At 44.3% G+C, this 13,030-nt stretch overlaps 1 protein-coding gene across 18 annotated transcripts in view; it reads right to left on the reverse strand.

Moving 5' to 3' along the window:
• The window catches only part of Sik2 (salt-inducible kinase 2), a 99,819-nt gene that overhangs the window by 5,407 nt on the left and 81,382 nt on the right, over nucleotides 1–13,030 (reverse strand). For 8 of the 18 annotated variants that reach the window (XR_015626619.1, XR_015626622.1, XR_015626623.1 and 5 more), the window contains 7 exon segments: nucleotides 11,022–11,186; nucleotides 4,063–4,291; nucleotides 3,219–3,500; nucleotides 2,927–3,090; nucleotides 2,062–2,172; nucleotides 1,367–1,458; nucleotides 59–652 (listed from right to left, as the gene is read on the reverse strand). Coding sequence is in view for 12 of the 18 variants with exons in the window: in XM_087561923.1 (XP_087418049.1) it covers nucleotides 59–652; nucleotides 1,367–1,458; nucleotides 2,062–2,172; nucleotides 2,927–3,090; nucleotides 3,219–3,500; nucleotides 4,063–4,291; nucleotides 11,022–11,186 (1,637 nt within the window). In the remaining 6 variants the exon portion in view is untranslated. 18 annotated transcript variants of the gene reach the window in all.

A 13,030-nucleotide genomic window follows, 5' to 3' on the forward strand; every position in this document is an offset into this window, starting at 1 on the left:
GCCTGCCTTCACTAGAGCCACCTCACTTCCTGTGCGGGGTTAGCTCACCAGGACATACCCATTGTGTTGTGGGTCCACGGCTTCTACCATTTCATAGTCAAAGAGTCCAGGGAGCGCAGAGAGGGCCTCCTGAAGTCCTGAGCTCCTGGGACACTCTGCCCCTGTGAGGTTGCTCTGTTGGGCTCCGTCCACAGGATAGTGACAGGAAGCAGGATAGCTTGGTGCAGAAGAAGTGGTGCTTGGCAGCCCACAAGTCTGATAGGAGAACTGTAAGGAGGCTGGAGTAGCTCCTGGCTGCTGTGGTGGAGGGGGTGGGGGTGGGGGTGGTGGCTGCTGCTGCTGTTGCAGTTGTGAGGGTAAGGGAGGTGGAGCCCGGGGGCTGGGCGTAGAGGGCAGGGGCTGCAACTGCATATCTGGGTATTGGCTGAGGAAAGAGCTAAATCGCATCTGCTCAGAAGAGGGTTCCAGGACAGGGCTGAGGGCCTGGGTCAGGCTGAAGGATGGGGGCTGCTGAGGTGTCGGTGCAGTCTCCGGGTGGGGAAGAGCCAGCTGCTGAGTTGGTCCAGGGTAGGAGCGCTCTGCTATCTGCATCTGATTAAAATACGCTTGCAGCTGAGACTGCTTCTGCAGGAAGAGTCGCTTCTGTTGGAGCCTAAATTGGCAACACCAAAAGATTACTTTATATCTTAGGTGAATGTAATTTCGCTGTAAATTCAATACCAGGCATCAACTCCACTTTCCTTTTTTTTTTTTTTTTTAAAATTTGAGAATCTTACATAAAGTCCAGGCTGGCCCTAAATTTGTATTCCTCCTGCCTTAGTCACAGGAGACTAAGGGATTCTAGGCTCCCTCCATCACACCTGACACCCCCACCTACTGTTTCTCTCTTTTTTAATAAGGGGGAAGAAATCAGAGTAAGAATTAACCACTGTGGGGTTTGGGCTTTGCGCCTATCTGACTGACCCCTCTGATGTAAGGGAGCACCAATACATTTTTTTCTTTCCTAATTACTATGAAAACTACTCAGAAAGAGAAAACATCTCGGCAGGGTGATGACTAGGGCTGTTTCACGTTGGGTGACCGTCTTTTACTGGTGGGAGCAGTGGACATGAACAGCAACAAGGGGGAAGCCTCATCACTGATTTAGGCACTGCTTCTGAAAGCTTAGGACTGAGTGCATCCCAGAAAAATACAAGGAAATGGCAGAGTGCATAGGGGCTGCTGCCATCTGGCTGGCTTATGCCCTAGGATTCTCAACAGCCTCATTACCACTGGCAGTTTCCACGTACCAGTGCACGGTCCTAGCAGAAGCATTCTCCAGACTGCCATGAAAGGAACTGACTCCACAGGCCAAAGACTTGCTTACCTGTGTTCCTGTAGCTGCTGTTCCAGGCTTCGAGGTGGTTCTTTACAATACATCGGACAAGCATTCTGGGCCTTTGGCAGAAGACTGGGCTTCTGGAAGGTCAGAAAAGTAGTAAGAGCCTAATCACACGCTATCACTTAGGATGCAGCTGAGGTGACAGCATCACCCTTTGGATGCCTGTCTGGATAGTGTATCCAGATGTGGCCTCCAGAATCCTGAGTGAAAGCAGGGATACTTGCTCACTAGAACCCTGGAAGAGCATTGGGTCACAGGCCTAGGCATCTAGTTCTTGGCTTCTTGTTTTCCACTTATAAAATTCCAGGACTGGGATGTTCACGGAGAACACTGAGAAAAGCAGACTTAGTTCTTGACAGGAAGGCCCAGTGCATGTTAAGTGATTCATTCTGAATGGGATCTATGTCAGATCATTTTTTTCAGATCTTTATATACCAGAGTAGACAGCCTTGCTAAAATTTTGTAGATTACAGATCGCATCTTATTATTCACAAATATAAAATTATCTTTTTCTACTGCCCACATAGGAAATAAGGCCTAGTTTGAAGATGTTTCTAGAAGCCACTAATATAGGATTAAATTTACCTGCCTATAAGGAATAAAATTTACAGCTACCTTACATAATGCAAAGCAGGCTTCTACGGCAAAGTGAGCCAGACTAAGGAAGCTAAGGATCCCACCTGGAGTCGGTGCTGCAGGTACGGGGTTTCCAAGCTTCGCTGTGGTGAAAGCTGAGGGTGCATGCTGGCAGAGAGGGCGGAGACACTTTCCTGCCGCTGAGAGATCTCCTCCTAAGGAGCAAGGGAGGGGACATCTCAATTTCTATGTGAGAAAGTTTTAGTATCTTTGCAAATGACTGAGTGGGACCCAGACTCCATGTGACCTAACACTTAGCTGTTACCTAACTAGTAGGTTGAAGGTTGCTTTTTCAAAGAATCTATGGTGTTATCTCCACTCAACTATTACCTCATCAGTGTTAGAATTAGAACAGAATCTCCTGCCTGATACTAGAAGGTGCTTGCGTACATGTGGGCCTAGAATACTGCTGTACATTGTACATAGTATAGAATACTATAGTACACTGTACGTAGTATAGAATACTATAGTACATTGTACATAGTATAGAATACTATAGTACATTGGATGCATTCAACATTGGCTCAAGAAACAGCAACATTTATCACATTTTTAATGTGACTCACGCTCCTGTTCAACAGTGACTTCACATCTAGAGTAGTGGCAAGAAGCTTCGCAGCCGGGTGAAGTTCATCACGGTGCTTGTGTGTTTACTCAAGGGAGACTGAGAATCAACCACATATAAATCTGTCTGCTCTGTGAACCAAACTAGATCGAACCTGTATAGGCCTCTATCTGGTGCTGAGCATCTGAGGGCAGCATGGCTGGGTTTAAGCTGTTAGTAACAGCAACAAGAAAACCTGAGACTGTGGGCTTCCCATAAAGCCCACTTAGTTACAACTAGGAGGAAGCTAACTGAAAACCACACATCTGTGGGAGAGACATGCTTGGAAGGGCCTGTACACCCACCTGAGGGCAACTGCTCGAAAGGTCTTGGAGCTGAGGAGCAGTCGATGTTAAGGTAGGGTCTGCATCTGACCTAATTTGCTCATACAGCAATTGTACTTTGTTCAACTCCAGAATTCCTTTGGTTCTAGCAAGATTCTGAAGATGCTGTCTAAATGCTACAATTCCTGCAAAGTAGAAACATCCAACAGTTTAAGCAAAGCAGGCCTTTTAGTTATCATGCGTTCACACAAGCATGGCAACAGCTTTCTCCCACATCCTGACTGGAGTTTTAAGCCACCAAAGAGGGCCTTGCCTTGTGTAAGGGAAGTATCTGACGCTCTGCGGCCTTCTCGGAAGCTCACAGGGGACCGGTTATGGGCTTCACGCTTCTGTGAGCTCAGAGCCTGCATGGCTGGGTTGGCAGGTCTGAGGCTTATGAAAGGAGTCATGCGAGGCGATGGCTGATTGGCCAACATGATGTCCTTCAGGGAAGGGCTGTCTTCTGGAAAGTTCAGGTCCCTCTGGGCAGACCCCATATCATACTCAGAGTCCACACTGTCAAGGGAGGGGCTATCACTCATGGAGAAAACTTTTCCTGAAAAAAAAAAAAATTACCCAATCCAATAGCATCTTCTTTAAATACACAGACAAAAGCAAGACAAAATGGCAGTCTCTAGTCTTGACAGCCCCAATCTTTCAGGAAAATAAACAAGAGGACTAGAGTACTTCTTTTCAGCCTGGAAAACAGAACTCACCTCATAGAAGAGTTCTTTTCAGGGTTGGGGATCCCAAATTCATGAGACCTGCAGTTAATCTCCAGGACCACAAACAACCGTCCATCCATTCAGGATGCTTTTACTGGCTAGTTTGACTCTCAAGGTAAGCCTATAGACGTTACAGCTGTAAGATCCTGGCCCTTGAAGAGCCATATTCCCTTATGAAGCACACTGTAGTCAAAGAATCCTGGAGTGGGGGAAACAACCCAGAGGCACTTCATATTTATCTCTGTAGCTGCTGAGTAGATCTAATCTGCAAAGTCCATGGCATCTGCTTCCATAGAGGAAGAAGATATGGAATGAGCAGACCACTATTTCTTGATGCCAGAAGTACAAAAACGATGCTGTAGGGTCTAACCTGGTGCTTCTCTAATATCATACCTGCCCTGGGCAACACAACCAATTGGTTAGTCACTTCTGACAGAGTGTGCCGTCGCTGCCCACTGCGTGTGGCCTGGAAAGCTTCAAAGGCCTGACTGGGGTCTTCCTCGGCCTCTCCTTCTGTCTCCAATCCTTCATCAATGGAGGTCTCCATCATACTGCTGGGCAGGGACTGGCATCCCTTCCTCACCAGGACAGGGGGTACAGGGTCAAGCAGACAGCCATTCACCTGTCAGTGTGAGAGGAAAGCTCAGTCACTGCTCTGCTGAGAAGCACCCACAGCAGAGCAGTACAACCTAAGGCCAGTGAGAAGTCAAGCAAACACCGAAGTGTCTGTGCTCATTGCCAACATCAGGCAGCACACGCATCAGAAATGAAGGTCTGCAACTCCAGCACTCAGAGACAGAGGCCCACGAGGACCCGAACTGGCAGTGCCACTAGGTTACTCTTCATCATCACTGTTACGATAAACACGTGTTTAGTGCTTTACAGATGATAGGGATGCACTGTTTGAGGCTTACCAGTTATTTTTTAAATGAGGGAAACAGAAGAGAAAAATGAGCTTTTTTTCCCTTCTAAAGCAAATGTCTCACAGCTAAGTGAGAACAGTCACTGATATTCTAGTTTTCAACCACAGAACATACTGGTTCTGAATATACTTTTATGTGCATAACTTAAGTAGTGACCTATTTGATATTTTGTTTTTAAACTGGTTCTAATCTGCCTGAGGAGTGGAAAGTATGACTTTGTTGTAGACAGCAGATACCACAAAAATAATTGAAAAAAAAAATCAAATGGCAAACAGCCAAAACCTTCCATTATAGGATAACAAATGACTCACAGTTCAACATTCCAGCAGAAGTTAGTAAGCCCCAGTGCCTAGGATCCTAATCCTTTAGTAGTTCACACATCATCTACAGTGCCTGTCCCATAGGGAGCTCTGCACAGGTCCTGAGTGAGCACACTGCCTTCCCACACAGTTGCCAAGCAAACCACCTAATGGCCAGCAAAACAGCACACCAAGGGGAGTTGTGGTTTCAAGTTCTGGCTGGTAAAAGCCCCAAAGAGCAGGCAATTATTTACCTCATTACTTTAACTATTCCCCTGTGGAAATCAATCCGTTCTCTCCTATGAATGGCTGCTCACTCAGGAGCAGCCAGAAAAGGAGTCAGTTCTCTGTGGTCCTTTCAACTGGAACGCGCTGGGTAGAGCTATTGTTTCCACTGAAGCAGGCAGAGTGCATATATATGAGAAGTGATGCAGGACTGCCCTATGCCAGGCACAGGATTCTTTCCTCTTACAGCAGTCACTGGAGGCACACAAGGCCCTTTCTTTGGAGAGGGAGTAGGGGGACTCAGCCTTGTGTGCTGGGAGGAGCTGAGTCCACAAGCATCTTTGACCAGAGCCTTCCTGTTGGTAAGGTAGCTGATACATGGTAGATGCCTTCTTCCCAGACCATGCCAGTGTCCTCATGGCACCAAACACAGGATCTGAAATCTGGCCAGCAGCTGCCATTCTATTCTTGGTCCAGTCCCAGATAAGTTTCTCCTTTGTATTTAATAGTTCTCTTACAGAAAAGAATGACCAACACCTCTTATTCTAGACTTCTTAGCTGTCTCTAGTAAGATAGTGTGCTAAGGCTCTCTAAGATTTTAAAGCAATCATGTACTGAGCACCCTTACACATGCAGCCTCTGGCAAAACGTACTTCCTACCCTGCAGCACAAGCAATGGAACAGGCTCTTTATTATTCCTTAATGTTGAAGTCACACAGAACTCCTTTCCTGAGGTATTCAAACCACCCAGGAGTCCCTGTAAGTTTATAGTCTTAAACTGTTACCTTTTAAACTTATCTCATTTAAAGTTGGAATTGTGTCTGAATTAAATCTTTTTCCAGGTATAAAACAATGGTTTGAATTTTCAGTGATCCGACTTTTCATCTAGGAACAGTTAGAAAATAATAATGGCTGAATAATGAGTAAGAAAACCCAGTGGTGTGTCTCAGTGTTAACACAGTCAGTGTTAACATGGGTGAACACTTTCGACCACAAGTTCAGGTTTCCTGAAGCAGCTGACCGTCATGCTTTGAGAGGGTTTCTATTGCTGTGATAAAACCTGGCCAAAAGTAACGTGGGGAGGAAAGAGTTTATTTGGTTTATATATCCCGGGGCATAGTCCATTGAGGGAAGACAAAGTAAGAACCTGAGGGCAGGAACCGAAGCAGAAGACATAGAGGGATGAATACCGCTTATTAGTTTGTTCCCATGGCTTCCTCAGACTGCTATTTTAAAATAAGCCCAGGACCACCTGTCCAGGAGTAGGACTGCCTCCCGTGAGCTGGGCTGGCCTCCATCAATCATAACAAGAAAATGTTCCGCAGACCTGCTCAGACAGGCCAATCTGCTGTGGGCATTTTCTCAAGTGAGGTTCCCTCTTACCAGATGACTCGACTCTGTGAAAGTTGACAACAAACTAACAAGGACATGCTAAGTTACTGAGGGATTCGATGTAAAACAAATCCAGGTATGCTTCCCTTTTTGATGTATTTCACTGTCTTCTTGTAAGAAAGAATGACAAGAACTCATGCTTCAAAGCTCCTTAACCATCTACTAAGGCAGTTTATAAGGTTGTCTTACTAAGTGACATAGGCTGCTCGAAGTAAGAAATTATGCTCTAGAAATATTCTAGTCATTAAATGACAGCACCCAGGAGGCCAAGGCAGGAGGGTTAAGTGTCTGAGGCCAGAAGGATAGACATCAGAGAGCTTGTTCCCAGTTGCCCCATGGGTGCACAGGAAAGGCAGTGTGATGTCTAAAGAAAAGAGTGAGAAGGTCTAAAAAACAGGAAGACTTCATAATTTCTTATGAACCAGCTGGAACTAACTCTATCTTGCTCTCTCGTCTCCAGTACTAAGAGAAACAGAATTTCTGTTGTTTGGGATACTCAGCCTATGGTACTTTGTGGGTATTTTGTAGTATTACATGAGGTTCATACAGTATACAAGCATACTATGAGCTACTGAGTCTGTAGGAGAGCAATGGACCTTATTAATTGTCTCCATGCCCCTGGCAAACGTGGCACACACTGAGCAGGTGCCGGAGCTCAGACCTAAACTTGACCACTGACAAGTTAGTTGTTTAGGCTCTACCCAAGTCCCCTCAACCCCCATTTGTAAAATAGTTGTAAAGTTGTTAGAAGAGTCAACTAATATAATTCAGAAAAATACTTCCTTTACAATTCAGTACACTTTGTTGCTATTTTTTTTAAACAAAGCAGAGTGCTTTTCAATAAGAAAGCACAAGAATAAAACTGCTACACCTTTCTCCTGCCTGAGGCAAATTAAACAGGTGAAGAAGGAAAGAAAGAAACTACTCCAATGCTAGATACTTCTTTTTAAAGATGGCGTCCCTGTGCGCCCAGAGCACCTCTGTACCTATGCTCTCCCTCATTCCACTCAGTGCTGGATCTATGTGCACCCGCACACTCTGCTTAGAACCCTGTCCTTAAATAATAGGGCAGGAGAGCTGGACACTCAGATGTAAAACTATTCACCATAATAAGCCTATTTAAAGATGCAAGAAAAGGGAATAACTGTGTGCAAGAGGGGAGTAGTTTGAAGAGGCGGTACAAAGCAGTGGACTGCGTCGTAATCGTTAAAGCTCATGCCTGTAAAGACTACTTCATGACATAGGAAACAGTCTCACGATACACTGTTAGACACAGAAGATAAAAAATTACACATAGTAGGAAATAATTTTAATAATCTTTTCACCTGCTGAACCATCCTACACCTTACCTACCAATTTATAGTCTGACATCAATCAAACAGGTAATCTTTGAGTAGTAAATTATAGTTAAATTAATTTTATCGTTATTCTCTTTACACTGTCATACATGATTTTCATGACTGGCTTTATTTTTATGTTTTACTTCAAATTATAATTTATAATTTTAAATCCAGAAGTGAAAGTGAAATTTCTCCCCAAGGCCCCTAAAGCTCAGCACCACGGAGTCCGGTTTGCTTTCCAGCTTTCTCTCATGTGTGTCATGCACAACGCAGTTACCACGGTGCAATCATACACACAATGCCTCTGCTACACTTGCATTTGCTTTTCCCCCAATAACTTATTTTTTATTCACTTTATAACCTGATTACAGCCACCCATGCCTCCTTTCCTCCTAGTCCAGTCCTTACAAATCGCTTCCCCTCCTTACCTCCTCCATTTCTCCTCAGAGAAGGAGGAGCATCCCTTGGTTACCACCCCACCCTGGGACATCTAGCCCCAGCAGGACTAATCAAATCCTCTCCTGCTGAGGCCCCATTAGGTAGTTCAGGTAGAGGAAGGGGATTTAATGGCAGGGAACAGACTCTGAGACAGACCCCACTCCACTTGTTAGGGAACCCACCAGAAGACCAAGCTGCACATTTTCTACAAATGTGTAGAGGCTACACTTGATTTTCAACCAGCTAGTAAAGGTGTGAACTTTTTGGAAACCCTTCTATTATAGTCTTCAATAGTATTACAGATGGACTAAAATGTGGGTACATGGGAGATTCACTCTACACAGTTTGTGCAACTGTCCTATCATGGGCTCTATGTCCTTAGGGTCTCGATTACTGCTCAGAAAAATGCCTTCCCCTCCTGCCCCAGAAAATCCAAGTCAAAGTTTCAAGTCAGACTTCTTCAGTGATTTTACTAACATTTGAGGGAACAAGAGGTGATGTTTTTAAACGTATCTCTAATCCTTGATTGCAAGCAGAAATGGAATTATTAATGGATACAGCTATGATAATCTTTCAGAAAACAGCTGGGCTATAGTGAATGTACATGAAGTCAAATGAACAAAGAAACTGAAAGACTCTTTGGTGTATGCATTTATGGGCCTCAAAGAAAGGTCGTCGAAGGATATAACAAAATGGTCTGCAGTCAGTCTTGCAGATGTTTATGGCCTGCTCTGAGTTTTGGGGTGGCAATGCCAGAGCTGGGGTCAGTTCCAGTTTGACTCTCATTTCTACAAATGTGAACATACCATCTAGCAATGTCTATATCCTCTGCAAACCATTTCCTGTCTGTTTCTTAGTAACTATAACAATCACAAGCTTTAAAAATAGCTTGCCCTATATATTATAGCAGACAGTGCCCAATCTGTGTTTTGGGCCTGGTGCCCTTACAGGCAAGACTTCAAAACACTGTATTTTAATTTCTTCAAGAGAATTAGATCATAAAAACGAATTATGCTGCCCTATTTTATGTCTAAATGCTGAGCATGAATTTCTCACTAATGTGTAATGCCAGGCAAACACAGGCACAGAAAGCAGACTGTCCACAGGAAGGAGACTCGTCTTTAGGGCTGGATGCTAACTATTCCTGTTCACAAGTCGGCTCACTGCCTGCTGTGACAGCCTGGTGTGCAGCTGCTGCCACCACTGCCCCACAGAGCCTGTGCAACTAAGGAACTTGGTGACATCCAGAGGTCTTAACTGGATGGCATTTGCCATCCCATTTCTCGGCTCCTAAACCTTTTATGGGCTTGGAGTTCTACCTTCTGAACCCCCTATTCCCACTCCTCCCTCCTCTCCTATTTCACGATCATTCCCATATTTTAGGCCCTGCATCATTTCTGTCCTGGACCAGGGCTTACCCTCCCACTGTCCTTGTTCCCTAGCCTGTCTGCTGGAGAACCATCCAGGCAGTCTTCATGACTAGTATGCATGCGGTGTCCTTACTCAGGTCTTCGTGTCTGACTACTCTATCAGTTTCCCACCCGATAATTCACCATGTTCCACACCTGCAACGCTGCCCAGAGAACTAAATTGCTTGCTCGCTGTTCAAGTGAACAAGCGAACACACACATTTTAACTTCTACAGTTTTCCTCCCCATGGCCTTTCCTTTTCCCTACAGCAATCCTTCCCTTCACTGACGATACCCCACCCTAGTTTCCAGCCATATGAATAACATTCTACTTTGCAACTCTAGTTCTGATAGTTACCCTCAAATTTTCCTGATCAAGTATAAAATCAATTCCCCTGCCTCTCTCTAGGCTCACTTGACTTACATCTCATCATGTGATACTCATCAGTTTATTCAGTAATTGGTATGCTGTTTTAGTTCTATACAATTTTTGTTAGATCACAGTCTAGTAGGGTATTAGGCAAGTTTATGTCTGATTCTTGTTTTTGTTATCTAAATAGACTCAAATATGGGAAGACAGTATTTGTTGACTATTTAAAATCTACCCTAAACCAGACAGATTATGTTACTTAATTGTCATAACGGTCTCCCAAAATACATATATAGAATGTAGTTTTATAGAGAGAAAATGAAATTCACCCTGCCTGAATTCACACAGCTTGGTGAAGCAGTCTGAACACACCCTACATTCTTTTAGGACATTGTTCCTATTAATATGATCATCTCTATAGCACTTGGAACTGAGTGTGTACCACTTACAAGTCAGAAAGAATCCATTGCATGAAAGAAGCGGTCACCTTCCATTTTCTAAGAGTCCACTTTATGCAATACACTGAATACAAACTAAACCCTTCAAGCATGCCCAGGCTGGATGCAAAAGATGTTTATTCAGTCAAAAAGAGATCTTGCACTTTGTATTCACGGTTTGCTGTGCAGAAAGGACACAACAACAGAGTGTAACCCAGCACACTAGGTAACACTTTACTTGTAAAATCAGAATCTGTGAAGAGTCAGCCCTACCTCCTGACCTGCTCATGCACCCAAGCATTTATGAAGAACCTTAAAACTTGGGAGAGAAGAGGGACTGGTTAGGGAAGGAAGAGGTGGAGGGCTTCTGTGGCCTGGAGCTGTTACTTAAATGATGAGAGCGCATCTGTGAACGTTTTGATGCTCTTCACCAAAGCAACATTCAACAAAACCACACCACACCACTGCCTCACACTGAGGTCTCCAGCCGCCCTGCAGCATCGCAAGCGCCACCGGTACCTTTGGCGTGTCAACACACTCTTCCTCCATAAAGGCAGCTTCTGCTGGACAGCTGGATGCTGGAAATGAAAAGGCCTCCACATTGGATGCCTGCGGGAGGAGGGTAGACCGCATCAGCCTCAGGTTCGGTGGATGCAAGGTCACTGGTAGCCCCACGGTTTGTGCCTGAAGATATGGTAAGAACAGAACAGACAGTGTGGGAGCAAATATGCTCACTGCTCTTAGAACAAAAGAGTTATCTGCTGGAACTCCAGAAAAGACTTGATTGCGTGCATATGTGTGTGCGTGCACACATATGTGGTAAACATTGAATTTGAAGTCTCACTAATCAGATACTCTCAAATAAATTATACAGAATTCGGTTCCTGTCTCATAACAATAATCTTTCACACAGGCAACAAGATAGCCTTAGTAAGGAATCAAAGAATGAATGGCCTTTGTCTCAATTCAATAATCTATATTTTTTCCTTTTTCTTTTTTTCAGAGCTGGGGACCGAACCCAGGGCCTTAAGCGCTCTACCACTGAGCTAAATCCCCAGCCCATTTTTTTCCTTTTTTAAATATGCTACCTGGAAAGATTAAAAAAAGTGGCTATAGGAGCGCAACAAGGAGGCACAGATATACACAAGCCCCACAGCTGTACAATATTAGTTATGAATTTATTTTCTTCCCTACTTCCCCTCCCCATGAGAAGAGGAAGAAGAAAGAAGTGGCTACCCAGGGTGACAGGAAGGTCCCCTTCTTTTGAGAAGATGCAGTCTGAGTACAGCCTGCTACAGCAACAGGAGAAATGCCTATTGTTGCAGAGTTCCACTCCCGAGACTAGCCTGCTTCGCAGAGCTCAGGTCTGTTTCTGTCTGCCTTTCTTATAGACTCTGGGCCTATTGCTCGTCTCTCCTCGTAAGTGATGGGGTATCAGGTATATGCCGCCACACTTTGGCTTCCTGTGAGTGGTTCATTCCACTCTTCGGTCTCCTTGGCTAGTGCTTTAAGTAAACAAGGATTAACAACTCTCCTAGCCACAGACTTAAAACTGGCAGAATAATTCCTTAGATATGCTTTGAACATAATAGACACTGTGAAACATCCAAGAGGGAAATCATCATACTAGACTCCCACAGGAAGAAACATGGCCTTGACTTTCCCTGTTACTGTTATGACAGAAGATACAGGATGGTGACTGCTAAATTCAGACAAACAAAGGAACAAAACCATATAAGATTGTAATTTCTTTTTCAAGGCATGGGTTTGATTTGTGGATCTATCACTTATTATTTCCATGACAACTTAAATCAGGCAATCTAACTTTCTCTGAATCTTTTCTTTACTCATAAAAGTGGGTGTAATACCCACTTCACAGTGAAGTTAAAGGCTCAAAGGTAACATGTGGAACCCTCAGCATCATAAACTCTCCTCCTCCCAGACCTCAAGTGACCCCAAGGACAAAACAAGTAGACAGGAAGACAAACGCAGTTTTGGAGTCGGCCAGTGTTTCACGGCTTCCAGCAGGAATTTCAAGTCGATTTTTGCTGTTTGTTTTTGTTTTTGACAACAGGTTTTCTCCATGCAGCCTTGGAACTCACTGTGTAGTCCAGGCTAGCCTGGAACTCATAGAGAACCAAAAGTTGAAACTGACTGGAATTCACAGGAAGCCAATACTGGCTACCTCTCAATTGTTGAAGACATACACCATCATGTTCAGCTAAACTGATAATTTTTAAGGAGAGGGTATGAAGTTTTGAGTATACTTAAATTACACATTGTATAGGATACATTGTGATACTAATATCAGATATACCGCATGAAGGAAAGAATAAAACAGCAGCAAGCCGTCAGTGGCCAGTGGATGGCAAACACCGTGCTGTGCACTCTCTGAGCATGATGGGCGGGCATCAGCTTCTTGCCCATCGTTTTTGCTTTGTTGTATGTCTTGGGAATCTCTCTGGCTACCACACAGCACACTTTCATTTCCTAATAAATGTCCATTTGGTACATTCCCACTCTATCAC

Source organism: Rattus norvegicus, chromosome 8, assembly GCF_021556685.1.
Source record: "Rattus norvegicus strain SHRSP/BbbUtx chromosome 8, alternate assembly SHRSP_T2T, whole genome shotgun sequence".
NCBI lineage: Eukaryota > Metazoa > Chordata > Mammalia > Rodentia > Muridae > Rattus > Rattus norvegicus.